We start from the raw sequence: 27,599 nt of genomic DNA, 5'->3' as shown, positions 1-27,599 counted from the left end.
TATAAGATGACCAGTAGTCTCAACTAACCTGGATCCCTGAGATCTCTCAGATACTGAACACCAACCAGGCAGCAGATGGTTGGAGACCCCCCAACTCATATATAGCAGAGGATTGCCTGGTCTAGCCTCAATGGAGGAGGAAATGCCTAAACCTCTAGAGATTTGAGGTCTCAGGGAGTGGGGAGGGTTAGTGGGCATAGATAGCCTCTTGGAGACAGGGAGGAAGAGGAATGTGATGAGGAACTATGGGTGGGCAGACCTGAAGAATGGTAATGACTGGACTATAAAAAATAAAAGTAAAAATATATTAAAAATTAATTTTTCCTAGCAATGTCATGACTAATTGATTATCCAATGCAAAGTGGCCACACTTAAAATTAACCATATTCACATAAGCTACACATAAGCAACAAAAACTGGTTCAGCAGTTGTACTTATGAATTTTTATATATGTAATAATGATCATCATTGAAGAAAAAGAGGCCATTTGAGTAGGAGGTGAAGGGGAGGGGTTTGAGGTAGCAAAAAAGAAGGGGTTATAATATAATTATATTTTAAGAACAGATAAGGGGCTGGAAAGATGGCTCAATGGTTAATAGTACTTGTTGCTCTTACAGAAGACTCAAATTTGGTCCTCAGCATCCATATGGTAGTTTACAACTACCTGGAACTGCAGTGCTTTGGCATCTCTGCTTTCTTCTAACCTTCATGGGCACAAGGCATGGCATGCATACATGTATACACGAGGGCAAAGCAATCATATACATAAGATAAATAAATCTAAAAGTAATTCATTAAATAAATAAGCATATTTATCTCATTAGTGTACAAACTTGCTTTAATATTTTATAAATATTAAATTTCTATGTACACCAAAGGATATTGTTAACAGTTCTTTGCGATCCATTATCAGTAATTGTTTGTTTACCTATTTTATATATCTATATACCTGAGGTCACATCTAATTTCTTTAGCAAGAAAATGACAGTTTACAGAACCATGGGAGAGCCATGTGGCTAGTTCTGAATAAGGTGCTATGAACACCATAAGCTCCCTGCATAAAGGCCTTGAAAGTCTCTCCTTTAACCCTCCAGTATCACCTGTAAAAGAAGTCCTGAACAGCTGTTTCATTAGGATGAGAGTCCTGTAGCTTAAACAGCATCAGTGCCTACAAATATAGTGTGAATTTAAAAACTAACAGCTAGCAGGAATTAGGAATGTAGCTCAGTTGGTAAAGTGTCTGCTACAACATAATTCTTGGGTTTGATTCCCCACATGAAATAGAACATGATAGCACATGCCTCTTCTCATGGCTCTTGAAAGGGGGAGGCAGGAGGATTAGAAACTCAAGGTCATCTTCAGCTACATAGGTGCCTTCAGATGCCAGTTGTATCAGAACCTATTTCAAAACATCAATAAGTTATAGGTTTTTAAAAACCACTGAGAATGTGGGGTTGTTAATGGGAGGGAAATGTAGCGTCTAGCTTATTTCCCCCATCTCACATCTCAGAAATGGTTATTACATATAATATATGCTTATAAGTTTAGATGAATTCATATACCCTAAAGACAAGAATTTATTAGATTAGATGAAATAAGCCAAGATTGTTTCCCAATGTAGTAAGGGATTGAAGGATGGTCACTGATTCCCACTGCTAACATAGATGCCATCCAATGCTTCTGGATAAAAACCTCCAGAGAACCAGAGGTACAGCCTTGGAAAGAAGTTAGGCAGTCTCATATACAGTAGGTCTTAGGCTATAAAATTTTACTCAAGTTTCATGTAGCTTGTGTCATGTATTGGCCACATACTTCTAAATAATTCTCATAAGGATAGAGCAGGTTAAATTATGATAGCTTAGGAGAGAGAGAGCATTTATTTGAGCATCTACTAAGGGTTCGATACAACATTAATAATTTCCATTTGTTACATTTCTAAATCAAGAGATGATGCCTGTGGTGTTGGTTTTTACTTGGTTTCCTAGATGAGATCATTGAGGTACCAGGGACACTGAGGTCAGTCACATGGGCTGTATGCAAAGCCACTGTGGCTTTACTATAAGTGAGCTCACGTCTTAGCTCCATGTCTTCCATTAATCCCTTGGTTCCTTCAACCAATTTCCTTGACAACCTGGGCCTCAGTTTGCAAAATGGTAGCCATAAATTAAATTTTAAAGACACCTCTAACTTCTAAGAAACCGTCAGAAAAAAATTTACCTTAGTTTACTACTCTACTCTTACCTTGAGGCTCAAAGACCATGCCTGCTCACCATTGGACCCAAAAAGGCTCATTGATTTGAATCAGTATCAGGCTTCATATGTTTAGAACAGACAGTGAAAGTTGAGACAAGAAAGTTCTTTAAAGAAAAATTGAACAGATCTGAGATCCCAAACCTTATTTTATCATCCAATATTTTCTCATGTAAACTTTTCCACTTATGAATATGCATAAGCTTAGAGGTCCATAAGAAAGGTCTTGGTCAAGGAAGAAACTAACTTCTTAATTTTATTACCCTGATGGGTTAAAAGAAGAGACATTAAAAAGAACCCACATTTAAGATCACATAATATCCATACCCCTTCTGGAGAATCCCTTCTAGAAAATCTTTGGCAGAGGAGCTTGAGTGTTGGTAATGGCAGAGGTACTTTATGCCTTAGGAAGAGGCGGTTCAGCTGTGACTGGTGGAGAAAGCCTGAAGATATGGGGTCCAGAGTCTTCAGCTCTTTCTGAAGTTTGTCCAACAAATTGGAGCTCAATGGGCGTGAGTTGAGTTCTCTCCTGACCAATGCAATTAGAAAAGAATCTTCTCTTGTCATTACACTTGGCCTTCGGACAATTTCCTAACAATAAGGGATAGAAATGTGAGTAGAATTCTGAGCAAAGACAAGTAAAAGAAGCAAAAAACAACTGGCACAGGTTTCAAAGTTGGACCTGGCCTAGGGCAAAACAAGATGGTACCACCTGATACTGAAAAGTATCTGTTCTGGATAGATTGATTAGTTTATGGGACCTTGGACCTCTTCCTTAGGAGGGAAGGAAGCAACTCTTCTTAGAGGACATAGATGCTCTTTAATACCCATCATCTATCTTTTGCAATTGAGGAAAATGAAAACATTTCATCTTGAACAGGCATTTAGAATAATAAATCTTACGGACTTTTCAGATTGGGGAGTTTAGTGCTGAGAGTGTGACAAAAGATGAAGGCTGAATTGAGATTGGATCAACTGGAATGATAGGAGCCTTCTAGGAAATTTGGAGTGAAGGAAGTTGAGATCTCCAAACTTGCCTGAAAAGTCACCAAGGAAGATTCCTGTGAATTTGGGGAATACGAGGAGTATGGCATCTGCCAGTTCATTTTCTGATGTTCTAACCAGTATTTCGCAGGAAAATACATTCAGTGACCATATACACATTTAGAGAAAACAAGCCAATAATTCAGTATACATACCACAGCTTGACCAGAGTTGTTCTTTGTATTTTCCAAGCACCAGTCCATAGACTTTCTTCTGGGGAGACTATGCATATAGGATAGAGATTGGTCTCCTGCTGGTTCAGAGCTGCAGTGGACATTTGCCCGATGGGAAATCTTAAAGAAAGAAAGTAAAGAGCAGAAATATAGAGGGGAAAAGAAAACAGAGCATGAGTGAGCCAAGTGCATCTTTCAGCGAATTCCCATTCTGACTGAAACTCAGGCTATGACACCATGGAGTAACTAAATTTCCAGTGAAGAACTCTTGTTCCACAGCATTGCAGCCTTAGACAATTAACACATGTGTAACAAAATGGCAACAATTAGACACTGTTTCGTCTGTGCGAGGAAGGTGTTTTTGACAGATGCACATAGGAAAATAGGTAGGATACAAGGTGTTTGTAGACAAATGTGGAATCTTACCAGAAATGGGTGTCTTTGTAGAATGTTTTTATTAGCAAGTTCAGTAAAGGGTGGTGAAGACAATTACGAACTTTGGCAAGAAGAAATGAAATTAAAAGTGTTACTCTCCAAAAATGTTATTAAAGTTAATAACCAAATATTAGAGGAGTTAGGGTCAAAGTTAAAATCTAATCTCATTTCCACAGAATATGGTGAATTATTGATATTTGAAACTCTTTCTATATTTTATGATGGTTTATCATGTTAGTGTGCAGGGCCTTGATAGCTGGGGAAAATTGCTCTGCCCAGGGCTGCCTAGTCCGGGCAGCAGTAGACGACCTGCTTCCAAAACACTTTCCATAAATTAACTAGATCCTACCTTTATAGAACATTCACATTTTCAATTCTCCACTAACTAATCCAGGATTCAGATGCTCAGAAACAATCCTGTCCCAGTTTGCAGGGGAAATCTTCAATGTAACTGGTGTTAAACTGTACTGTCTTTCCCCAATGACTCTAAGAAGCCTCATAAAAATTTGTGCCTTTTGCTTCCAATTCATTTCAGGTTCTTAGATGAAGTTTGGGTTTTCTCACATGCCCTGAACGGGACAACATATCTTCTCTCTCTTGGAGAAAACAAAACAAAACAAAACAAAACAAAACACTAAAAACAACCATTCTTTCCAGGATGTTTACATTCATCACTTTACAGTTTGGGTTTATACCCAATTTCAAGTAAATCTTGAGTAAAAATCCAAATCCGTGATTAGTATTAGTCTCAGATAATTAAAGATATTATCATAGGGACTGTGGTAGCTTACTCTTTTCAGTCAACTGACAGTGGTCACCAATAACTGTCAGTATGACAGCAACCTACAGGTGCTGTATAATCATGAAATATTTTAAGGCAAAATCAAGAGGCTCTCCAGAGTGGGCAATAATATCAGTTATAGAATATGCATGCAAAGAAGAGTTGGTTATGTTACACACTCTGAACAAGGCACTATATGGAGATATAATCAATTTTCCTCCTACAGCAACCCTGTTGTCTTAGCTCCATTTCATACCTGGAAAGGAGAGGTTTGCATACATGTATGTATGTATGTATGTATGTATGTGTTTATGTATGTATGTTTGTATGTATGTATGTGTTTATGTATGTATGTTTGTATGTATGTATAGAGTTTCCAAAAGTCTCTGCCAGGCACTTTAACAGGCCCTAGAATGAACAGAGCAGAATCTTCCATTGTTCTCATAACTTGCAAACAGTGAGAGGCACAGTAAGGAACCATGACAGTAGGACAACATAGAGTAGAAAAGGCATAGATAGAGTAGAACAGTGCATAGATTCACCTAACATGGACTTAGCAGTTCAGGTCGTCAGGCAACGTCACCTTTCTCTAGGCTTGAAAAAGAAGTTAGATTTGACAGGCTAACAGGGTAGGGAGAAGAAGGGAAGAAAGATGACAGAAAACGGGAAGTGAATATAGAAAATTCCAATAGAGTATACACTGAGTGAGTGAGAGACAGAGACAGAGACAGAAAGAGAAAGAGACAGAGAGAGAGAGAGAGAGAGAGAGAGAGAGAGAGAGAGAGAGAGAGAGAGAAATTGTATCAGAATCTAGTGTTTGGGAAAGGACTTTTTATAGTCTGTGCTTTATCTGAAAACAATACAAAAATCCTGCTTTTGGATGACAAAAACATCTGCAGTACCTGTAGTCAATGCTAGTTTTGTGATGTTGGCTTGTAAGAATTGTTAAAAATAAAGCACAAGAATTCTGCACACAGTTCATTTTTCCAGGGGCTATTAGAGATGTTGGAAGCCAAATGAATCTTAACTCTTGATCAATATGTGTCTAATTTCATTCTTCTGCATCTGGATGTTCAAGTTTCCAGCACTATTTAGTGGAGATGCCCCCTCTTCTCTAGTATGATTTTTTGGCCTCTGTGCCAACTATAAAATTTCCGTAGTTACACGCACTTATGTTTGAGTCTTCTATTTTGTTAATTTGCCTACCTGTCTGGTGTGTGTGTGTGTGTGTGTGTGTGTGTGTGTGTGTGTGTGTGTACACGTATCTGTCTGTCTGTCTGACTGTCTGTCTGAATACCTTGCTGTTTTTATTCCTAGAACTACTCAATAAATCCTGAAATCTAGACTTCTGGCACCTCCAGAATTGTTCCTTTAACTTAAAATGCTTTGACTATCCTGAGTTTGGTAGTTCTGGAGGAATTTCAGGATTTTTTTTTCTGTGAAGAATGTTGTGGCAATATTGATTGAGATTGCATTGATGCTATAAATTACTTTTGATAGACTTATCACTTTCACAAGATTAATTCTACCAGCTCATGAGTATGAGAGGCCTTTCCTAGTGTCTTCCTCAATCTCTTTCTTCAATGATTTAAAGTTTATTAAAGTTCTTTGGAAGTCTTCCATAACATTCTTTTGTTTAGATTTATTCCTATATAATTTTTGAGACTATTATGAATGAGAGTGTTTAATTAGGGAAGAGGTCATGAACTTTGGAGGATGGAACATGGGGCAGTTTGAGGGAGAGTGAGAAAGGTCAGAGTGACGTAGATAATGTATCAAGTTCTCAAAAATTAGTTATTTAAAATCAAATAGTATAAAAATTATGGAAAAATAAGAGAATTCTATTCATGGGGTGGAATTTTATTTTAGTGAAAAGAGGCAGAGTAGATAGAATTGGATGAAAGAGGTTTAATTTTCTATCATGGCAATGGGGATTAGCAATAGATTTTAAAGGTTTGAAGTGGATCCTAAAGCTGAGAGGTTTTGAAGTTAGTCCTAAAAGATGTAACACACACACACACACACACACACACACACACACACACACACGCACACACACACACACACATGCACAGAGAGAGAGAGACCACATGCATACTGTATGAATACTGTTTTATTGTCATTCCTCTCTTTCTCTCTCTCTCTCTCTCTATATATATATATATATATATAATTTAAAACATTTTAACTACTTTTTTATTTTTGAGATTGTAAACATCATCTACCTTTTCCCTTCCTCCTTCCAAACCATTCCATATCTCCTCCTGTTCTGTTTTTAAATTCAAGTTTTCTTTTAAAAATCGTTTCACTTTTATTTGTGTGTATGTATATGTGTGTGTGTGCATATGTGTGTATGCGTGTGTATAAATACACAAATACATAGTGTTTAAGAATACATACCATTCTTCATATATACAACAAGTATATAATGTATTACAGGAGAAATATATATTATAATAAAAAACACAATAAAGACAAAATTAAGAGAAATAATACCGGAAACAAATTTACAGTTTAGAGACAGCCTAGCCAATCAAACTGGGATCAATAAAGGCTGACCCAGTTCACACTTGTTGAAGTAAGTACACATGGTAATTGCCACAAACCATCAAGTGCATAATATTATGTAACAAGATTTCTTATAATAGCCCGTCAGTACAAAAAGGGGAGTTTAAAAAACAGAAAATCCAGGGGTGTGAAGATTATTAAAATCTGTGCAGTAAGACAGAATAGGACTCTGACTAGATTAAAAACAGAAGAAACAGGCACAGAAGAAAGAACTAATATAAGGAACTCAGTGACTGGCTGGACATGGGAGTTATGGAGTGAGAGGAGGAAAGCCTATCTTGGTTTCTTCCTGGTACATCTGGAAGAGTGGAGCTGAGAAGTGCTTGCTCATAGGAAGATGAGCAAGAGCAAAGACTCTATCTACTTTGAACATGTGGGATTGAGCTGCAAACACACATCCAAGTGGGAAAGGCCCTGGTATCTGCCTATTCATCTCTACAGTGAAGGCGAAAATCATGGGGTTCTAATGCATAGCTGGATGTCATCTATGCAAAAAGGCTTTGAAGAACACTGTTACCAATTGGCTGTGATAGCTATTAAAATGAAAGCACTCACACTTTTACTTTCATGCTGCCAGATGCTATACGCACACTTTAATTTATATTTTAAAATAGTGTCACTGTCTTTGATGTTAGTCACACATTCTTTAAAAAAATTATCAAAGAAATCAGAACTTATGTTTCTGAGAAAAAGATATATATTAAAAACATATATGTGTATATGTGTTACACACACACACACACACACACACACACACTTTCAAAGGTTTTTCCAAGGGAAGAAAAGAGTATTGACAATAGCCCATTCCTCATCTTAGGAGACCTTACACAACTCCCCTAAGGCTTGTCCAGCTCATCTTTAGATGTACTACTATTCTTAAAGATTTAAAATGTTGTGTTCTTATGTTAAGCCTTACCTCCTATTAAAGATGCCCTTTGCATATCACCTACTATTTGATGCTTGCTTGCCCTTCTTTGTACAGTCCCATCCTTTATCAGTAACTTCTCTTTTGGAGCAAATTAATCTGTCCAGATTGTGGGCCACATCCCAGGCTTATTTTTATCTGCGTGTGAGTGATAAAGATCTAGAAGTCATTTTGATTGGTGTGTTTCTATAACTACAGCAGGATTCCATTTACCACTTAGTCAAGGTGGTAATGAGGGTTTCTGTACCAGGCAACTGTGGCTGCCATCTGGCAAGCCAGCATTACATGCCTGCCTGGCAGACAGAACCAATTAGTCAGTCTCCACACCTCCCAGGAGGCCTTCCTGTATTTGGTAGCTAGGGTCCCACACTGAGACTCAAAAGCCCATGATGAATTCTAGGTGGGGAGAAGAAAGTCATTTCGCTTTGGTGTTACATAGCCAGCAAATTCTCCAGATTGAGGAAGTCCATGAGCTGCACTGCTGACACAGCAAACTTCTTTCTGGTGGTCATGGTAATCGCTAGGTCCATGTCACCAGTGAGGAGCTGACTATAGGTGAGTGGACATGGAATGTGAGTTAGCTTCTGTGCTACAAAGACTTTGATTTTCCCAAGCAAAGGAACAGATCCAATCTGGAATCAGCAGTGCTAGAATCTCTGCTAGAATAATTAGACTGAGACTTCTCAGCATCATGATATTGGCAAGGCAACTGCCTTTGTCTGTTTCCTTATCCGTGAACTAAAGATGTAATTGTTCCTAAGTGTTCCTTGCATCATTGAATGATCTGTGGTAGAAATTAGTTAATACGCATAAACAGCTTAGAGTAGTGCTTGACACATGGCAAATGATATGTGCTAGCTCTAAACGAGAATAAAGAATTGCTGAAGTTACAGTGTAGGGAGAACTTTTTTTCATGCTGATGGAAGAACCCTTGAAATGAATTGAGGAGGAGAGGGAAAATTATACACATAATGATTCTCACTCCATATCAACATCTAGAGGGTAGAAAGCCACTAGTTTTCTATTTTATGTTTTAGTTTTTAATTATTTTTATTATGCTGTTTTCTAGTAATTATGTAATATTTTATGATTAGGGGAATCAATTAAAATTTAAATGAAACAGAAGGCTTACTGTGTAGCTCAATTCATAGAATGCTTATCTAGCACACACAAGCCCCGAGTTCCATCCTCACTACCGTATAAACCAGGCTTGATGGCTCATGCCTGCAATCCTAGTGTTCAAGAGAAAGAGAAAGGAGGATAAGAGGGTGAAGGTGGTCCCCAGCTACACAGAGTTTGAAGTCAGTTTGCAATGCATTAGATCTTGTGTAGAAGAAGAGGAGGAAGAACGAGAGAGGGATGAGGAGGAGTAAAAGAAGGAGCAGGAGGAAGAAGATGAGAAGGGGCAGGAGGATATGCAGCAGGAGAGGGAGGAGAAGGAGGAGGAGGAGGAGGAGGAAGAGGAGGAAGAGGAGGGGGTCTCAGCACAAAGCAGTGACAACAGTGTCAAAAGTGTGTCAAGTATCCTATCTCTGCCCTATGAGTCACTTTAACTTGGAATCTCAGGATGTCATCCATCACAGTAGAGAAACGACAGTGACATGTGCATCTGGTAATGCAATGCACAGAATGGGAATAATGTCTGAAAGTACCTGGCCATAATAAAGAGGGTTTTTTTTCTTTTGTTAACTATAGTATTATTACTAAAGTCATTCTTGAGAATGACAAAACAGAAGAAATACATTAATGCTAGAGGAAATTAGGGGAAAACTCAGAGATTTTTAGGTGTTCATAAAATACTATTTTAATATATAAACTTGCTTGTTTATTCTTTCCTGCTCTAAACAGACCATGCCTTCAAGAACTCACCATGGGAAAGCCAGTAGAAGATACTAAATGAAGGCCAGAGTTTTAGCCTTAGTTGTCCAACTAACTTACTGGTCAAGTTACTTTTATAACTGTTCAGTACCCCAGAGAGCATCCTGACATACACTGGTGGGCTGTCAAGTATTCCACATACACAGTCTTTTGCCTAGTTCTTATGCACAGAAGGTTAGAAACCATAGGCATTCTTTTCTTCCTATGGATAAAATATAGCTAGCATCTTGGTAAATTTTTAAAGGGCTATTAAAATTATAAGCTAAAAATATTTCTCTCTGAGTTTTATGCTGACTTTAATCAGTATTCTACTAAAATATCTGGCTGTCACTTAATGCTTGGCAGCAGTGCAAAACGCCCAGTCTATGTATCCATTTAATTGAAATTTCAGTAATTTTTGGAAACAGCACTTTGCTATCAATGAATCATTAGTTTGGTCTTGATTTGGATCCAGGTTTCCATTGGTGCTATACTTGCCTTTTAATTTCAAATTACTAATCACTTGGATTTATCCTTCTCAGGACAGTTTTTATGGATGGCTCAGATGGTTACTGGTAAAGTCTGGTGATATGTATTTCTATCAGGAGAGTTCAGGGCCCATGGTTTTTGATATTTAGACAGGGATGTGCGGGGTTTTGAAAATTAATAATCTTTCTTCTTGTGATGTGAAAGCAGACAGACTTTTCTTCTCCAGGAGGCTGGAACCTCGCATGGTGTTCTGGTTAGATTCTTGTCAACTAGACAAAAGGCAGAGTCATTTGAGAAGAGGGAACTTCAATTTAGAAGATGCCCCCTTCAGACTGGCTTTTAGGCATGTCTGCAAGGCATTTTGTTGATTAATGCTGATGTAGGGATGCTCTGCTCATGTTGTGTGGTGCTACACTTGGTCAGGTGGTCCTGAGATATATAAGAGATCAGAATGGGCAAGCCATGGAGAGCAAGCAAATAAGTACCATCCCTCAGTGGTCATTGCTTCAGTTCAGGACTCAAGGTTCTTGCCATTTTATATCTATGATCTACTTTCATGGTGGACTATAATCTGTCAGATAAAACAAAGCCTTTCTTCCTTCCTAAGTTAATTTTGATCATGGTGTTTATCACAGCAAAAGAACATAAACTTAAGACACATGGCTAGTGACACCCATTTACTGTATCGATTACTGAGTATCAGTGAGTTTGCCACAGTTATGCTGTCCAACTCAATTTGTTGTAGACAAAGTTATACTACACAAAATCCCCTCAAAATTTGTTTTCTAGTTGAAAAGGAAGTATTTGTAATTCTATTCTGTGAAAAAGTACTTATTTCTACTTTATATGTTTGTATGAATTTATGTTTTCCTCTGTACTTTTTTTTAATGAATTACCAAGAAAAGCTTGACTATTTCTTGCTACTCACCATGTCATCCAGGAATCTGTTACCGAGCACTGTGGTTAGGAACTTCTGATCGCTCTCTGGTTTCTGGCTGCTTCTTGGGTACTTGCTTTCTCCCTTCTCAGCTGGGTGAGCACTTATTTGTTGCTCGGAAGAGTCAGTGGGTCCTGGCAGGTCTCTGCGTACCTGCCTTGAGCCATCAGTCCCGGGTTCCTGGAGTGGGGTTTGAGGTTCTGTCTTCAACTTCTCGTTCTGCCTACTGTGAAGAGAGTTTGCACCTTGTCAGTCATAAGGAACACTCGTCATCATATACAGCGCTGGCACGAGAAGCAGAAGGTGTGTGAACAGCAGTAGCAGCCCTGTGAGATGTAGTGGTAAACATGGCTGTCTGTCTAAGCACCGTGTACCCGAGAGCACCATGCCCCTGTCTGTCTTCTCAGGCTATTTTTCTCTTCTCACTTCCTAATAACCCGAGTATCTGCTCCAGATCACTTACTAGAAGAAGTGAACACAGTCAAAACTGAGCACCAACCATGATTACATTGCTCATTTATAAGTCAAATAAGCCTTTGCACCCAGAAAGGCAGGATGTCTTGTGAGCCCCAGGCCTGCTCTGTCTCTCCTCAGTTATTTGTCCCCAAGACTTCTGTTTTCCCTCTGAATGTTCTCTCACGTGCTCCACTATTTGTTAATCTGATCCAAGTTAAGCTATGAGCAGTTCTTTGAACATATGTGTAGTTTTATGGTCATCTTTTTGTTAACAACAGCATGGAATGGAAGAGAAAGTTTAGAGAGAAGTCAGATTAACATCTATGGACAAGAAAGGAGATCGTTTCTAAAAGTTGAGTGGAAAGAAATTTCAGGGAAGTCAGGGGAGAACCCAGGCGCATTGAGTAAAAAGCAAAACAAAAAAGATGTTTCTAGGAAGAAGCTCAGACAGCAGTTTCAAATGCCAGAGTGTTCTGCAATGGTTTAGCCATACGAACACTGCCATATCCTGAGCCAGGGGTCAGAGAGCTGGTTTCAGTGAACTTTGGAAGTGGAAACTAGAAGAAAATGAGGGAAGGGAAGACAGAGATGAGGAACCATAGAGAGGAGGAACCATAGAGAGGAGGAACCATAGAGAGGAGGTAGATAAAACAGCATGAAGAAGTCTGGCTGCCTGAGTAAAAGGGTGTGGCAACAGGTGCATAATCTGGGTTTTCAGACAGCTCTTTCCTACGGTTGTCTTTAGAGATGGCAACACACATTGCAACACTGATGGGGAGAAGATACCATTGAAGAAGCACAGAGAACCAGATACAAGAGGTTATGTCAGTGAGGCCTAGGGCAGGAAAAATGCCATTGGGGATATGTGCCGTCCCATTTGTGTGTTTGGTGACAACAGGTTAGTAACTTCTAACCTCTTAATGTTTTCTCTGCTAATCAGACAGTTACTTGATTGGTCTCACTCAGAAAGGAAGCAATGGGAAGTCTGAATTAAGGAGAAATGATTTGAATTATCTGCTAGGCAGAGTGAGAGACCTGGTGGCTGAATGAGAAAGGAGAACAGTGTGCTAGTCTGTTGCGACGGAGAACACAGACTTATGTGACACCAGTTTGAGAGCATGGATGCTCTCCTCCGAGAGTGCTCGGGATTCTTCATGGAGATGCAGAGAAAGGAGACAGTGATGGTCACCCAGAACTATGCCTTCACCAGACTGGTGAAATCCAAAGACAATAGTGAAAGGCAAAAGGCTAGAAAAAGAAAGTACAAATTTAACAAATATAACATTGATCTTTTTCAACATACTTAAACTTTCATTTAAAATAACACAAACTATAACATTTAGAATTGTTCTAATCTTTGTTCAGAAGTCAGGATAATGGTTACCCATGAGGGTTAATATAGAGTGTAGAAGGGAGAATGTGGGACTTTGGAGTACTAGGACCTTCCCCTTTCTTGAACTGGGCATTTGCTACATGACTGCATAATGTTTGAAAAAAACCAGTGAGAACAAACACAAGATACAAGCTTTTTTTTTTTTTTTTTATTTTTTTTTCAGAGCTGGGGACTGAACCCAGGGCCTTGTGCTTGCTAGGCAAGCGCTCTACCACTGAGCTAAATCCCCAACCCGATACACGCTTTTATATCAGTGCAAATATAGTCCTCTAAACATCTTGAGAAACTGGCATAAATCTCACAGATATACATGCCTAACATATCCATGTCTAGTGATCAGTGCTAAGAATTAGTACTATTTGGTGTTCAGAGGAGAGAGACATAACTATGGTCTGTGATAAGTAGTAAAACAAAGTATTCCTGATTGTTTCCTTTTATGCTGTCAGCTCTATAGCCCTTTCCATCTCTTTGGTTCCTAAATCCATCCCAAAGAAGGTATATGCGCCTCATTTCCACATAAAGAAACAGAGATTCAGAGATTTTAGGGCAGTATATGGCTTTTCAGTGGTAGACTCTGAAAAACTCTACTAGAGTTTCCAGCCTTATATCTTGTAGACAGTCTGGTCATAGGGTGAGCACGGAAGCTTGGGGTTGAACGAGGATAAAAAAAAAAAAAAAAGGAACAGATCACCAAAGCAGGAAGTATAGACTTTAAAGGCCATGGAGGAGACACAACACTCCTGTGTGGAGGCAAAGAGCCTGTAATCATCTTTGCTTTATTTACCTATGAAATCCTTCATTTGGTAGACTCGAGACAGCAATGCCCAGGAAATTCTACAGTGTATCTGCCTGTCTTTTAGAGCAACTACGGTAGATGTGAAACCAAAAATAACCTGTTAGGTCTGTTTCAAGTAAAAACTGTCTTTAAAAAAAATACATAGCACTTTAAAAATTAGCATGAAATAGACTCTCCAGCTGAGAAACGACATGTGTCTCTGCTTAGCGCAAACATCTCTTCAACACACATTTCTTGTTGTGTTGTTCACAAACTCACAGTTCTTTCTTCTAGGCAGCGTGCTAGCTACCTACTTTACTGAAAATAGAAATTTGCCATTTTAAAAGAAACGGGGAAAACACAGCATTCGTCGTGTGTTGGAAACCTGGCAGTTAGCTTCCTCACATGTACTCCTGGCCCCAGCTTCTGATCCTAGGGTTACTATAAAGAACTCAGTAGCATCCCTGGCTAGAGTAATTAGGGTTGATTACAGTGCTGCTGAGTGATCAAAAATGAGGGCAACCTGCCCAACTCTTCTCTTGCCCACACTGGAGACTTCCTGCAACTAGGCTTTTAGGGCTCCCACTGATGAAGCTCAGAGTGCTGAGGCTGAAGAGAAACAGTACAGGGTGAGTGGCAGCATCCTTTGCCTTAGTGATGCAGGGTCCCTGATGACCCTTCCATGCAACTCCACCTCAATGGTTCACGCATTTCATCTGGATTACATAAAATCTCAAATAGAGTACCCAGGGGATCTCAGTTAAAGGTCACCAGATGCCATCCAAAATGTCTGCCAGCCTTGGCAGCCAATCAATGCCTCCAATTCTCGATCATGTGCCAACTATCCTCTAGAGCATCCTCCGGGACTGTGACAGCACAGGGACTGGAGATCTAATTTTCATTTTCGTAAAATGTTCTTATTGAAAGTCAGAGAGATATCAGCACAATTGGGGTCTTTCCTCTCCTCTTAGGTTTTAGAAAGATGTTAGACATAACATTGGGGAGGTAATACACCTGAAATACACTGTAACTGAAATATCATGGTTTCTGAAGGACAAAATCTGCGATACAGTATGCTGAAAATGTTATTGTGAAAATGTATAAAGGTATTATACCATTGTTTTTTCCTTTTGTAAGCTGCGTGGATATGAGAAAAGAGATTTAGTTTCCAGAAAGATGTTAAAACGATGTTAATTCTGCTCCTATGTCTATACTCAATCAAATCATTGCTCTGTCACTAGTGACATCATAAATGTATATATCATCACACATAAATGTATGTCATAGTGTATACATACGCCACACTTCAAGGTGGATTCACAGTTTGCAAAGTTAGTATTATTGTCATGATAAAAATCATTGATCAAAGCAGTTAAGTAATTTACTCACTGCTCATATTAGAGATTATGACTTTAATCCAGACTCATATGGCTACAAAGCCTGTGTGCCTCAACTTCAGATCTATAACTTAAAAGCGATTCGTAATTAAACACTAGGGGTTTAAATCTTATCTTTAAAGTATAAATGCACATTTTAGTGAAGACTAACCTAGAGTTGTCTGTATTCTAAGCCAGTGTCTCTGTAGGGCATCAAAGTTCTCATTCAGCCTATGTCTACACTTTCCCCAAGACAGAGACGTTACAGTCCCAAAGTGGCTCAACCCCTTATAACATTGAGCTGTGTTCTGGCATTAATGAAAATAGTAAGTTTACATTTCCAACCCATTTACCCTAAGGGTGTTTTTGGAGAATATAGCAGATTTCTCAAATGATTGTGATTTTAAAGGGTATAAAATTAGAAATTAATCCACCCAGCCATTATCTTTGCTGCAATTTCCTTTTAAATTTTGAATGGTATCTCAGTATCTCTGCTCTCCTGAAGTATTTATTTATTACTGTTGTGTATCTTGTACCACAGACCTTAAATTCTGTTTGTTATTATTACCTCCATATTCTTATGGTGGTAAACATCTGTCTAAGCTAGCCATTGTACCCACACTGTTTAAGCTTGAAGGTCTCATCAAAGAGGGGAAGTATCATTTAAACAGAAACTTTCAATAGTATGACAATTGAAAGATTCTAAATTATATAAAAAGAAATATGCATTCTAAAGGAGGTTAAAACTGCACCTAAAGATCAAGTGGCATCATGAAAGAATTATATATAAGTCACTATTAAAAGAGAAAATACAATAAATAAGTAAATAAATAAATAAATAAATAAGAAAAATGTTCTGAACAAAAAATGGATCAACTGACTCTTGGGAACCTATGAAAAAACTATGAACCAGGGTCATATTCATTTACCAATGAGTTCAAGGCCATCACGAACTAGTAGGATTATTAAAATTTAAAAAAGGCAGAATGACAAAAAAGAAGGCTGGAGAAAAATTTCAGTTAATGAGCACTTGCCAAGTATGCTCTATGTTCATTCAATCTCAGTACAGAATGAGAAGACACCATGGGACTTTGCCTTGTGCTCAGAGGCCCTAACAAAGGGCCATTTAGTATTGTTTTTATGGTGTTCCACCATCGCAAGCACCCCCTCATTACCCAGGTCTCTAGTCGATGCCTTTTTCTCTTGAGTTCTAGAGCTTGCTTTACTAATAAGGATTCTAAAGTTCAAGTGCACAGGTTGTGCCAGACTTCAGCCAAGGGAAGTCTACACTGATCCTAATGTATCTGGATACCTTATTACTTGATAATCATAATAAGTAGAAGCTTCAGGAATTGCCGACTTGAAAAAGCAAAGTGTGGTTAGTATAAAATCAGCTCGTCAATAATAGAATTCTTTAGTTTTATGGAAAATCCAAGACCAATAATAGAATTCTTTAGTTTTAAGAGTCTTAAGGATTTGTGTCATTTCTACTTGCTTTCTCTCCTATTTACTTGGCTATTGCAAACTGAGGCAGAATGTATAACTGCACAGTGTCTTCAGCAAGTACCTCTTCACATTAGGGGACTATGTCTGAGTGAGGACTTCTCACTAAGCTTGGAGGGCTGCACGTCTTGTATCCACAGTGGGATGAGGGTAGTTTGAACTTATCCCATGAGACACTGGGCAGGTGTCGGGCTGTAGGGAAGCACTGAGGCACCATTTTGTGGTAGGAAACCACAGTCTGAGACAAGGGAGAGCTAGCCCAGGATAGAGGTAGGGGGTTGAGAAGGGGAGCTTGGGCTTGTCCCAGCAGAGATGATCCTTGGCTTGATAGGCAGCAGGCTTGTTGATGGTTGTGGCTGGGAACACAGAGAGGCCTTCTACAGAAGATCAGGCAGTGGTTCTGTAGGTGAAGGCCTTCTCAATGGCTCCCTACAGCGGATCTTGATGAAGAGAGACAGTCTGTGGTTCCAAACCATTTATTGTCATTGTAGAAAGTGGTTGTGTACCATACCCCACTTATCAGGGCGGCCCGAGATTAAATACCTTTTCCAAGGAGGAAGGTCTCAGTAGGGAATCTTACTGGCAATGGCCTCTGGGCTTCTAGATACATCCATAGCATAGAGATCTCTATATTGAAGTCTATGTGACCACAGGTCACATATGTTTTCCTATGGTCTTGGTCTGAGATGTTAAGAATGCCTCATTTACATGTGAAAGGGCTTGGGACCTTGTCCTTACATGTCTGATAGCTACAAGTTTATGTGGGTGCATGGATATGTGACAAGGGCCTGGTTCCCTGAAGCAGGTGAAGCTCCTACCACCCTTTCAAGTCTCCAGGGCTTCAAAGCCTTTAGCTCAATTGAGAACCAGGCTCACAGTCCATGGCCCCACAACACTGAAAGGATATAGGTTCTTCTGTAGCCTATCCTAGATCAGTGGGTCTCAACCTGAGGGTCATGAACCCCACAGGGATTGCATATCAGTTATCAAGCATAACAAATATCTACATTATGTTTTATAAAAGTAACAAAATTTGTTATAAAGTAGCAATGAAATAATTTTGTGGTTCTGGGTCACTACAACATGAGGAACTGTATTAAAGGATCGCAGCATTGTACAGTTTGAGAGCCACTGTCCTAGATACTATACACAGTTTTATGTGGAAACCGTAATCATTGTCTATTATTTTATCTGATTGAATTAGACTAAATCAATGATACATAAAGAAATCATGGATTTAATACTACACTATGCAAATAGAAATGGGTTATCTTGAATTTTTAACTGGATGTGTGAGATCATCATGCAAAGTTGCCATATTCAGGCACAGATACTTTTATTATCTTCAGATTTTTAAACCAAGAAAAAGAAAGATGAAATCAAATCGTGAATATTTTAAATCTCTGGTTGAGATTAAAATATGGGTAAACTTACATATCAATACTTTAATTTCTGTATACTTTAAATATTTAATAGTTTCTCACAGTGTCAATATACAAGAGTTTAACCTATCCTGTACCATTAAGATATACTTTGTCACAAACTTTTTTTTTTATCAATTTGAACACCATGTTCTGTGAAATATATTCCATACTGAGACCCATGCCATTCTCTTTCCTAACAAGCTGTCCAAGTAGGCTCTGTTAGCAACTCCCTCTGACTCTGGCTGGATAGCTTTAGTGGAGATGGTTTTCTGCCTACAAGTTGCCTCAGTCTTCCTGTAATCTCTGTACTAAAGGCCACTCCCTTCATTATGGTGGCTTGTGCTACAGAACGCTCCATTTAGTTGCAGTGGCATTCATCTTGTGATCTTTTCAGACCGATTGCTGGTACCCACTTTGCAGATACTGACCCTGTGCTGCACATTGAAGTTTTTTTACTCTGATTCTGTATCTCTGTAACTATTCCCATCATAACCAAAACTTCCTTATTGTGGAGGGTAAATGTAAAAATCTGTTTCCTACTGGAATCCAGCCTTACAATTTGTGAAAATCTATAAAATTAACCGTTGTGTTCAAGAATGACTGTTACAACAGGATTGAAGCATAAGTATAACACTTAGGCCAAAGTGTTATTGGTTGATTGATTCATATTGATTGATTAAGGCACTCTCTTTATTGGGCCCACATCAGGAGTCCATTGGTCTTGTGGGCCTCCATGTATGCTCATCTTCTCCACATTCTTTTGTGCCTGTTTCTCAAGTCTAATGAGCTGCGGCTGCTTCTTCCAAAGGTGAATCTTGGCTTTTCCCTCTTATTCCTCAGAGTGGCTAATCACTGCCTCATACTTCTGCTTAACCTCATGAGTTTGATGCCTCAGGTAAGCAAACTTTCTGGTAGACTCCAGCCAAAATAGCTTTGTTGTCATAGGTTAGAAACTGAGTATTCCTGGGCAGCTTGGCCTCACTTGGTCTCATGGGGCAGCCTTTCAGAATGAGCCAAAAAATTCTGCTGCAATCTTGGAAGTTGTAGAGGCCTGATGAAAGGTTGGTGTCCATCTTTTCAGAGAAAGGCTATGCGCTTTAACTTTTTCTTCCGTAGAAATTCCCAGAAACATTAATGCCCTGGCAGAGCATAACCACCACCTTCCAGCCCAGGGGTGCTTTACCACAATGGCCAACAGGTTGTTCAAAATATGGACTCGGCTACCCAGTACTAGAAGCTGTCCCTCTACAATCTTCAGCAGCTTCCCAAGAAAAGGGTATAACCATAATTATTTTTCTGGTTACCTTGCTACAAGCTAGGGTCATTTGCAAGAAAGGATCACAATGAGAAAATGTCCCCACTAGATTGGCCTGTGGTCCATTTTCAATTTTTATGGATGATTGGTGGGGAAAAGCAGTGCCACACCTGGGCTGGTGGTTCTGGCTTCTATAAGAAAGCAGGCTGAGCAAGCCGCGAGGAGAAAGCAATAGAGCAGAACTCTTTCGTGGCCTATGTTTCACCTTCTTCCTTCAGGTTCCTGCCCTGACTTCTTTCAGAGATGGAGTGTGACCTGAGAAGTATGTGGTGAAATAAACTCTTTCCTTGCCAAGTCTTTATGATTTGGTGTTTTATTCCAGCAAGAAAAACCCCAACTGAGACAGAATCTGACCTCATGCTTTTATTATACGGAGGTATATACATAGCTAAGGTCTTTGATGAGCACATACTTTTACAAGACATGCACATTCTCTAAACCTTGTCAACTCTGGATATTTTCATTTTAAAAGTATTTCTAACTTGATTTGTAAAAAATAATACCTAATTGCTATATACATTTCTTCTAATACAATGCAGGCTAAACTTTCCTATCAGTTACTCATTTCTTCTTTTGTGAATTAAGTGTCTGGGTCTGTTGTCAAAAAATTTTTTTAAATTTCTCATATTTACCTTATTCACTTGCAATAGCTCTGTTCATGCTAAGAGTTATTTTGTCCAGGGCATGTGTTACAGGCATCACAAATAGTGCTTGGCATTTGAGTTAAAGCTTTCCTTTCCTTTTGAAAAACAGAATTTTAAATGATAAATCAACAACTTTTATCATATAGATGGGATCAGTGGGTACACATTTTCCTTATTATTCTACAGGATGTCATAAACTGAAGGTTTCTGCATGTGCTTTATACTATGTGCGTGCATTAAGAACAGCAGTGTCTTATGTGTCATTGTACTCACAATACTTCAGGTAAGCACAAAACCAAACAGAAGAGATCAACAAAACCCATGGGAACAGTTAATACTGTTAACTCGGCAGGATCAAGAATCACCTAGGAAACAAACTGCCATGCATGTTTATAGGAGAGTTTCCAGGTTAGATGAATTGAGAGGGAAGACCCAGTCTAACTGTCTGGGCTGGAGTTATGGGGTGAGTAAGGAGAATGCAAGCTGAGTCCCAGCATGCTCTACACTCCTCACTGTGGAGGCAGCGTGACCAGCTGCCTCATGCTTCTACTGCAGACCTGACTGAGAACCAACAGAAACTTTTCCATCCGGGTGCTGCTTCTTGCCACGTGTTTCATCAGAGCAAATAGGAATTTATCTAATATGGCCATAGTAGGTGAAAAAGGAGCTGCTAAACACAGTATGAAAGGCTTAGGACAGAATGATCTTAGGACATTCATCATTTGGATCTTTGTCAATGGACACAGCATCATTTACTCTGATGATCAGTTATTTTTACCCAGAGGGTGCCAGATCTCCTGGAGTTACAGAGAGTTGCAAACAGCCATATGGGCACCTGACTCCTCTGCAGAAGCATCAATGCTCTAAATTAGCTCCCAAATGTATATTTTAGAAGATTGTAGGTAATATTTATTCACCCTATATTCCCTTTGTCCCTTGATATTTCCTCCTTCCTTAGTATTCAAAATTAAACTCCAAGTCTAGCACATTCTAGATAATTATTGCATCAAGTTTTATTCTCAGTCCTGTAATATTCTAACCCATCCATACATCATGCTCTGATGTCAAATTTTTACATGACAAAGTTTATTCAGAGTTTACATAGAAGCTACAATTTCTCTTTCCCAGATTACCCTTACAGTGCCCTAAATGGTCTCTCTCTTTCCTCTGTCACTCCCAGTTTACCTATCATTCAGCAGCCAGAACCATGTTTTTGAAAGTGTAAATATGATGTATTCTCTGTTGCTCTCAATTTTCCAACAGATTCTCATCCTATGTAAAGCAGAGTTCACACCATGGCTCACACAGCACCTGGTCTGAGCTTGCTGGCCTCTCTGATCTCACACATTTGTTGAGTTATGTTCTTGTTGTTGTTTTGCTCTGTGCATTCTACTTAGTCACCTTCTTACTTGTTGCAGTTGCTAGAAAGTCCAGTTAGCTGATATCTGATTGTTGACCTGTGGAAAGTTGCAATCTCTTCTTCAGAACAGAAAAGAGTGGAATCTAGTAGGACCATGGCTGCTAGAACACTTGTAGGGTCAGCTCAGGTCCTCTTACTATCTGTGGTGCTGTGGTCATTCTTATGCATGGACCTGCTCTATTTCCACAAAGATACAGGCAAATGCTGCCTGTCCATAAAGGCGTTTTGAGAATTCATTTTGTATCATTTCCTCTTTTTCTGATTATACTGTCTCCATCTGAGTGGTCACAGCTTGCTGTGTCTCCTGCTGCTAATATTCTATGTGCCCTACTGAATCCCCAAGACTCAGTTATTAGAAAGTGCTCCTTCATACCTGTGGAGAGGACAGTGATGGTTTTCCATGTAATACATTAATTTCTAAATCTATGAAACTTCAAACAGTTTTTAAAAATCATATAAAATTTATTATTGTGAAAGAATTCAGAGGACTAAAAGTGACAATATTTTGTTTTCTAAGAGAGTTCCTTGAGAAAACACCAGAGAAAACTTGGACTTATAATACCAAGGTAAGCTGCTGTACGTGTGTATAACCTTCCCCTTAAATCTTTGCATATAGCCTACCTAGTGTCTAATACTGCTCTACTGATAACTGACTACCTAAAAACAAAAGGATGGGTTACTAACCTTTGACATTGGAAGCAACTATAGAGGTCAACTTTATTTACTGGAAATCAATTTCTTAGAATATGCACATTTCACTTATGTTCATGAATTTAACATCAATATATTATCAATTTAGCAACACTTATTATAGCTCTGTCCTGAGGATCTTCTCTAATACTCCCTGCTGCCTTCATCTTTAATGTGATGGGGTTCCTCATACACTGATCTAGAATCAAGCAGAGTCCTCCCTTGAGTGCTGAGTAAAGAGGGGGAGCACATCGCTCTGAGTATCTTAGTGCATGACCAGCACAGACACAGACAGGAACCTAAGCATTTAACTCATGTAACCATGACCATACATACTTATCCAAGGAGAAACCTGCTATGTTCCATGTTGATTTGGTTGTTAGCATATTTAATTGCCAGGGGCCCTCATCATTCTTTTATTACATCTTTGCCTCAGTGGTTTTCCTTGACTGTATGTTAGAAAGTACCACACATAAATCCCTCACCCTACTTTCAGAAGGTCGAATTATCAATCATTTCATCACTTAACAACAAATATTTTGATGTGCATTTTAGTTTTAAGATGGTCTGTGCCCTCCAAAACTCATGTTGGAGTTTATTTTCCATTGAGAGATACGAAAGGGGAACATTCAACCAAGCTATTATTTTTAAAGTGGGGACTTTATGAAGTGTTTTGGACTAAATGAAAGTCTAGAGTAGAATCAACCACATGATAGACTCGTGGGATTTGAAAAGAAGAATGGAAAGAACAGATAAAATAAACATCATGCCTACACTATTTCTTTATCTGCCATGCATTAATGCAGCACTCTAAGACCATGAGGAAGTCCTTCGTCGGATGCAACCCACCTCAACCCCGGACCTCCAGAACCATGGGCGTGACTAAACCTGTTTTGGTCAGATGTATTTGGTCTGTGGGACTGTGCTGTTAGCAACAGCAAAATAAACAACAGGATATCCTTACCTCAAGAGCATGCCATTGTGGGAGAGATGATTCATCAGAATTGACAGTAACACATCTTTTCATTCCTTTCATTTGGGCCTCATAGTCCCAGCAGTAAGGAGAAGGCCTGTATAATTGAATCTGCTTTTATCTGCTTTTTGTCAAGATGCCCTGACCCTTGGAAATCACTGCTTTCATGTTTAGTGCTTAAAATTGTTTGGCTATAATTTGTCCAAGGGTTGTTCACAAGCCTCTGGATTTCGTCCTCCATTTTTACCTACTCTTTTTTGGAGATGAGATAAAGGCATATCTTCCTATCAAGGAGCTATCAAAGACTATTCAGGAATCCTGAGTAACATCTGCATGCTATTTGAAAGCTTGAGATCACAGGCCTGAAATCCTTTAAAGCAAGGAAACATTGTTAGATCTTTACTTTTCTTGGCAACTGCGTTACTCTAATTCACTTACTCAGCTTTCAACATATAGAGGACTTTGTACTTTGTGCAGAGGATACAGTTTTGTGCACAGGACTTCACAGTTAAAGGGGAGAGACAGAGATATAGGAAGTCTCAATGCAATAAAACACTCAAGGGTGTATGGGAGCTAGCAGGTACAGTAGATTTGTATTTTAGAAGGATCCTTCTGGCTGTGGTGAGGAATGGGGATTTTTCACTCTAGCATGTGTAGGAGTCAATAGGGAATCCATTTAAAAAGCAATTTGGCTTAGTCTATGTGCACAGGGAGCTTGGGATCTGCTCAAGTGGGATGAATGCTGGTCGTTCATGCATGGCACTGTAAAAGCCAGGCTTCATACAGTCCACTAGGGACAGGGAAGGCAGAGGCAAAGGGTTGACTTGGAAAGCTTGGATGAATCTTAGAGGGAAATAAAGACGGTACAAACCATGGGAAATTTGCTTCAGTCTTCAAAGCCCATAGATTAAGTTTCTTTATATTAAATAGGTCTTGAGTATATTTTTTAAATCTAATAATGAATGTAGAAAAGAGGGGTGGTGACATCTATTTCAATCTTAAGTAAACAGCTTCCCTTAGCTACTTTATGTGTGGCACAGATGTGTGGTTGTTATGGGGTGAATTGTATCACCATCGAGATCACTATGTTCAAGTCCCAAATCATATACCATTATATATATATGCATATTAATATATTATAATATATCAATATAATGGGCCTATAATCCAGTTGACTAGTGTGTTTGTGAAAAGAGCAACTTGAATACAGGTGCAAACATGGAAAAGTCACACAGTACCAAACCCTAATGATAAGCAACAGTGCACAGGACACATGGAAATCTTTTTCTGGCCCCTCTGGAGGGAATTCTGCTGGATGCTTACCTGAGTGATAAATCTCTAGCAGCCACAACTGTGGAAAAATAAATTCTGTGGTTTCTGGCACATTGACAGAGGAACAAGATCATGCACAGTTCTAGATCTTCAAGTTTGACATAATATTTCCTCTTCCATAATGTCCTATAGAAAATCTCAGCTAAATGTGTTTCCACTTCTTTTCATTATTCTTTTGCTTTCGTCTTTAAGTCAGATTTTCCTGTTGATGACACCTCCTTTGTTATTAGTTAAACTTCTTGTGCAGATTTTTACGAATTGGTTCAACTCAAAGGCACAACCTTTCCAGATTTAGCTGCTCTGGTTTGAGGTATTTTGGGACTTAAGGGGCATGATGGCTGTTGATCTCCTTTACCTCAGCAATAAGTAGGCTGTTGACAACTGTTCACTTTGAACTTCAGAAGAGTATTCTAACAAGGCATGTTAATTGCTTATGGCAGTCGAGAAACAGCAGCATTAAGTTCACAGAAAACTTGTCTTACTATAAAATAATTCCACTTTTATAGTGTCTCATGAGCAAGAACTGTGGCTTTTCCTTCACAATTTACTTAATGTGCCATTTACTCCTTTACTTTTTAAATTAAGCAAGGGTTCCTCCTCACTTTCCTTTTAGAAACAAACTACACTTGTCATCCTTAAAACAAGAAGTTTTGAATGGAATGGAGCTAATCAGCTTTATGAAGAGAAACAAGGGTGTGGCGGTATTGTATTCCTGAGAAAAGTATGTTCTGTTGCTAGTTCTCTTTGCTTTCTTACAGTGGCAGAGGATTGGTAAAGATCTTAAAATGGTTATTTACCTCATCACAGTTTCTTCATCTATAGAATAGAACATATCCTGCTTCTTAGTCATAGAATATGACAACCTTTTCATAGGATGGCATATGGTTTTCATTAGACACTTTGTATCCTTGGAAGCATATACTTCAATAACAATAGCAGAATCGCTTATGAGGTACATGAGACATTCCAGGCACTGCAAATTGCCCACATACTTTTAATCCTCTCAACCTACTATGCAGGTGTCATCAAATTCCTTCTTTATAGATTACAACAGAAGGCCAGACATATTGCTACATTTTTCTCAATTTCAACTGACCAGGAAGAAACAGATCTATGATTAAAACTCCCATCACTCTACTCTGCAATGTTCTCAAAGCCATGGACCCCATCCTGCCTTGCTCACTTGCTAGTCTGTGCAAACATGACTGATGACAGCCTTCGTGTTGGAATTGCTCTGGGTGACAATGCTGGTAGTGAAACAGCAAGGCGGTTGGTGTTGCTTATCCATTTGGAAGACAATGGTCATAAGACCTTCACTCAGAGACTCTGTATCAGTTTGTCTTAGGTGGACCACAGGTGCTCATTTTCAAGTATGCTTTGGGTGATTGTCTTGACGAATAAGCATTACTTCCCACAGCTATGTTCAATGAAGCAAGAGCAGAAATAAGCAAAGGAATCATCTTAGGAGGGAAAGGCAACTAGCTATGGATTTTCCCAAAGAAATTAAGTCTAATTGGCATTCTCTTCTTTTAAAAACAGCTGAAAATCTGGAGGAAAGAGCTTATCATGTTCTTTTGTGCCAAGTACCCAGTTAACTTTAAAGATGTCTGAATGACCCTCCTCAAACATGATGTCATTAACGGAAGGGAAGAAAGGCATGTTGGCCCAGCTCTGAGAAGTTTGCTTAGAGTAGGAGCAAATGTAAAAAGAATAAGGGAAAACCTTACAAGCTGTGATTTCTTATTAATCCCACCCCTGTAATTCACAACAAATTGACTAACAGTCTGCCTCCCTGTCTCCCTCCCACCACTAAATTACTGCATGTGGTGGATTACAAACTTGACTAGGAGAAGCAGCAATACTCCATTAATATTTATTAGTGTCACAATGCTCATATTTCCCATCTATTGGCAAAATCAGCCCAAGTAATTAAAGAGAATTGGGGAATTATAAAGATGAAAATATCAGAAAAATTGTTCATGGAGTTATCAACACTGTTTTATTTCTACTTTTATATTTTAATGGCTTAATTTAGTAAAAGTTTGACACTTTGAAAAGTTCTTAGCTTAAAAAAAATCAGTATTATCTAAGAAACACAGTCAATTTTTTTTTCAGAGAAGAAACTTACATCACTGGCTTTTCTACGAAGTAGCGAAAGTGTTTACTTCCAATAATTTTCACTATCATCTCTGGCTTTGGCGCCGAACTAGGTGGGGTCTTCCAAGGTGAAGACATGGCCTCTCTCCAAATCTTGTCAGATCCTTAAAGAAGGAAAATAAACAAGCCCCAAGTAGCTATAGATTTCTCATCAACAATAACACCAGAACCTACTGGCATTATTCTTGTGAAGGGATCATATAGACTACTTAAGTAGCGTGACTAAGTTAAAGATATTTGGGGAAAAAAATCAAGAACAGTATGATTATTACATTCCACACTTTTTCCTAAAAGCAGATGAAATTCTTATGTAAGGAGTGTAGCATCCTTATCCTTTGAGAAGTCAAGATCACAAGACTGAAAACCCTTGTTAAAATAGCTCTCCTCAATTCTTCCCAAATAATCCAGCTGCTTTATTACAGCTAGTCCTTATCCAGTTCACCATCTTACTAGGGGTTGGGGAAATGGAAGCTTCCATGCTATGTACAACTTGCATGACATAATGCATGTGCTTCTCTACTAATAAATCACAAGGCCTAGGAAGATTGGGTATAAAGGATGTCACCCCTATACTTCTTTAACACTCCCAATAAAATTACCTACTACATCCTTAAAATTACATTCATGGTGTGTGTGTGTGTGTGTGTGTGTGTGTGTGTGTGTGTGTGTGTGTGTGTTATAC

The 27,599-nt window shown here is 38.9% G+C and overlaps 1 protein-coding gene across 2 annotated transcripts in view; it reads right to left on the bottom strand.

Annotated features, from left to right (window-relative positions):
* C1H1orf87 (chromosome 1 C1orf87 homolog) overlaps nucleotides 1-26,995 on the bottom strand; it is a 62,713-nt gene extending 35,718 nt beyond the window's left edge. For both annotated transcript variants that reach the window (XM_032889320.1, XM_032889325.1), the window contains exons 1-4: nucleotides 26,889-26,995; nucleotides 11,451-11,685; nucleotides 3,450-3,587; nucleotides 2,578-2,841 (exon numbers count right to left, since the gene is read on the bottom strand). In XM_032889320.1, the coding sequence (XP_032745211.1) occupies nucleotides 2,578-2,841; nucleotides 3,450-3,587; nucleotides 11,451-11,685; nucleotides 26,889-26,995 (744 nt within the window). The remainder of the gene's footprint in view (nucleotides 1-2,577; nucleotides 2,842-3,449; nucleotides 3,588-11,450; nucleotides 11,686-26,888) is intronic.
* Between the last annotated feature and the right edge of the window lie 604 nt (nucleotides 26,996-27,599).

This window comes from Rattus rattus, chromosome 1 (assembly GCF_011064425.1).
Source record: "Rattus rattus isolate New Zealand chromosome 1, Rrattus_CSIRO_v1, whole genome shotgun sequence".
Lineage (NCBI taxonomy): Eukaryota > Metazoa > Chordata > Mammalia > Rodentia > Muridae > Rattus > Rattus rattus.
The sequence above is the reverse complement of the archived record's forward strand: the minus strand, read 5'-3'. Positions and strand labels throughout refer to the sequence as shown.